This window comes from Palaemon carinicauda, chromosome 36 (assembly GCF_036898095.1).
Source record: "Palaemon carinicauda isolate YSFRI2023 chromosome 36, ASM3689809v2, whole genome shotgun sequence".
NCBI classification, from domain to species: domain Eukaryota; kingdom Metazoa; phylum Arthropoda; class Malacostraca; order Decapoda; family Palaemonidae; genus Palaemon; species Palaemon carinicauda.
Genome location: NC_090760.1, coordinates 31,585,744 through 31,587,826, shown reverse-complemented (window position 1 = coordinate 31,587,826; position 2,083 = coordinate 31,585,744). Strand labels below are relative to the sequence as shown.

General features: G+C 46.2%; 1 protein-coding gene across 1 annotated transcript; it reads left to right on the top strand.

Moving 5' to 3' along the window:
• Positions 1-1,323: 1,323 nt before the first annotated feature.
• LOC137628553 (uncharacterized) lies at positions 1,324-1,821 on the top strand. The gene has a single exon (XM_068359705.1). The coding sequence runs from the start codon at positions 1,324-1,326 to the stop codon at positions 1,819-1,821; it is 498 nt and encodes a 165-aa protein (XP_068215806.1).
• Positions 1,822-2,083: the final 262 nt, after the last annotated feature.

The following is a 2,083-nucleotide window of genomic DNA, read 5'->3' as shown; positions in this document are numbered from 1 at the left end:
TGCTATTATAAAAACATAGGTAAAACAAACTGACGAATTTTTTTGAAATTTTCACCACAGATAGATCTTCGGCTATGGATGACTTCATTAACCTTTGGAGATGATCCAGTACCGGATCCAGATTCTAGATTCGAGTTTGCATTTTTCACAATTCTACAGATTACGTAAAAAAAAACTGACACAATTGATTTTCACCAAATTCTAACAATGGATAGATATTTTGCATCAGTGCCTCTCACATCCCATTGTCATGGGCAAAGTGACAGAGGGGAAGGGGCCCAGGTTTATGAATGTAAGTGGCGTTGCTAATACAGGAGCGTAAGTGTGCGTCCCGGGCACGAAGATGTTATCATTCTTCAACATAAGGCCTATGCTATTGCAGAGTCAAGGTGGCTTAAGAGGTGTCGCCAACTTAAAGTTGGAGTGCCTGGGATTGGCGACCTTCCAAATCTCCTTCAGAAACCATACCAGTATGCAAGAACTCTATTTCGTCAAATCCGCGAGGTCGTTGTACCTCTCTCTCAGCATGTATTAACCTTGAACTTGTCCCAATTGACTTTCTGTATCATCTCCCGAGACCTATAGCAGCGAGTGTGTCTACCGGCATGACACCACTCTACAGCCCTTCATCTGTTCTGCCACAACCCATTGAAGAAAACATTCCTCGCTTGGAGCAGTGGTTACTCCAGCATTTCTCATCGACGACCTTCTACATGACTAGGGAGCCATTACCAATGATGTTGGAAGCTCCCCACCAGATTCATCTAAAGCCAAACACCGTGCGATATGCATGTCATAACCTTGCAGCAGTTTCCAAGCATTGGGAAGTCGAGGTGAAGGATCAAATTGGAGAGGATAAACGGAACGGAGTCCTCTAAGAAGTTCTCCCAGGAGAGGCAACAGAGTGGTGCGAACGAATGGTCGTGGTGGCAAAGAAGAAGGGGCCACACCTCGACGCACATTGGGCTATCAACGCCTAAATGCTTCCTGTAGGATGGAGATCCACCACGCCCCAGCACTATTTGATATGGTATCTGGCATCCCCAAGTACTATTACAAGAAGGTGGCTAATGCATATTGGTGATTCCTACAGATGGAACTCGACGAGGAAAGGCACTGACTAATGACGTTCATCAAACACTGGGCCCGCATGCAGTACTGTAGGACCCCTATGGGCCACTGTTCAGCATCAGATGCCTATATAAGACGGTTTGACGATGCCATTAAGGACATACAATGTAAGTGCAAGTGTGCATATGATACCCTCCTGTATGATGGTGGGGTTGAAGAAGCCTTCTGATACAACTTCGATTTCCTGGCAACATGTACGGCAAAAGGCATCATGCTAGGCCAGAAGAATTCAAAGTTTACAGAAGGGAAGCAGAATTTATTGGATTTCATCTAGGCCAGGAAAGCTATAGACCGACTGGAGACAGCCTGAGCGCCATTCGGAAATTTCCCATGCCACCCACGCCCACCATCACAGATATCAGATCGTGGTTTGATTTCATCAACCAATTTGGGCCGTTCCTCGTGGCCGCACCCATCATGGAACCATTCAGGGACCTACTGAAGAAGAAAAAGACTGACAAACATGTATTTTGGGACACATATCTGCAGGAGAAATTCAAGAGTGTCCAGGACACCATCTGCAAGCTGTCTGGGAATGGCCTTGCATACTATGACAGGTCCAGCCCCACAGTCACCCTCATAGATTGGAGCAGAGAAGGCATAGGATTCGTCATACTTCAGCAATACTGTAGCTGCATAACCACCGATATGCCATTCTGTTGTAAAAACGGCTGGAGAATCGCTCTTTGAGGAAGTAGACACCTATTCCCTGTCGATGCCGGGTACGCAGCAGTAGATGGAGAGGCTCTGGCTGTCATGTGGTGCCTAAGTAAGGCTAGTTTGCCACTTTTTGGATGCCCCAACCTTACATTTATCACCGATCACTGGCCCTTGGTCAAGCTCCTGGTTGATAGAGCCGTGGCAACCATCGTTAACCCAAGATTGTTCAAGCTGAAGGAGAAGACCCTCCAGTATAAATTTACTATTAAGTATCGACCAGGTAAGAAAATTT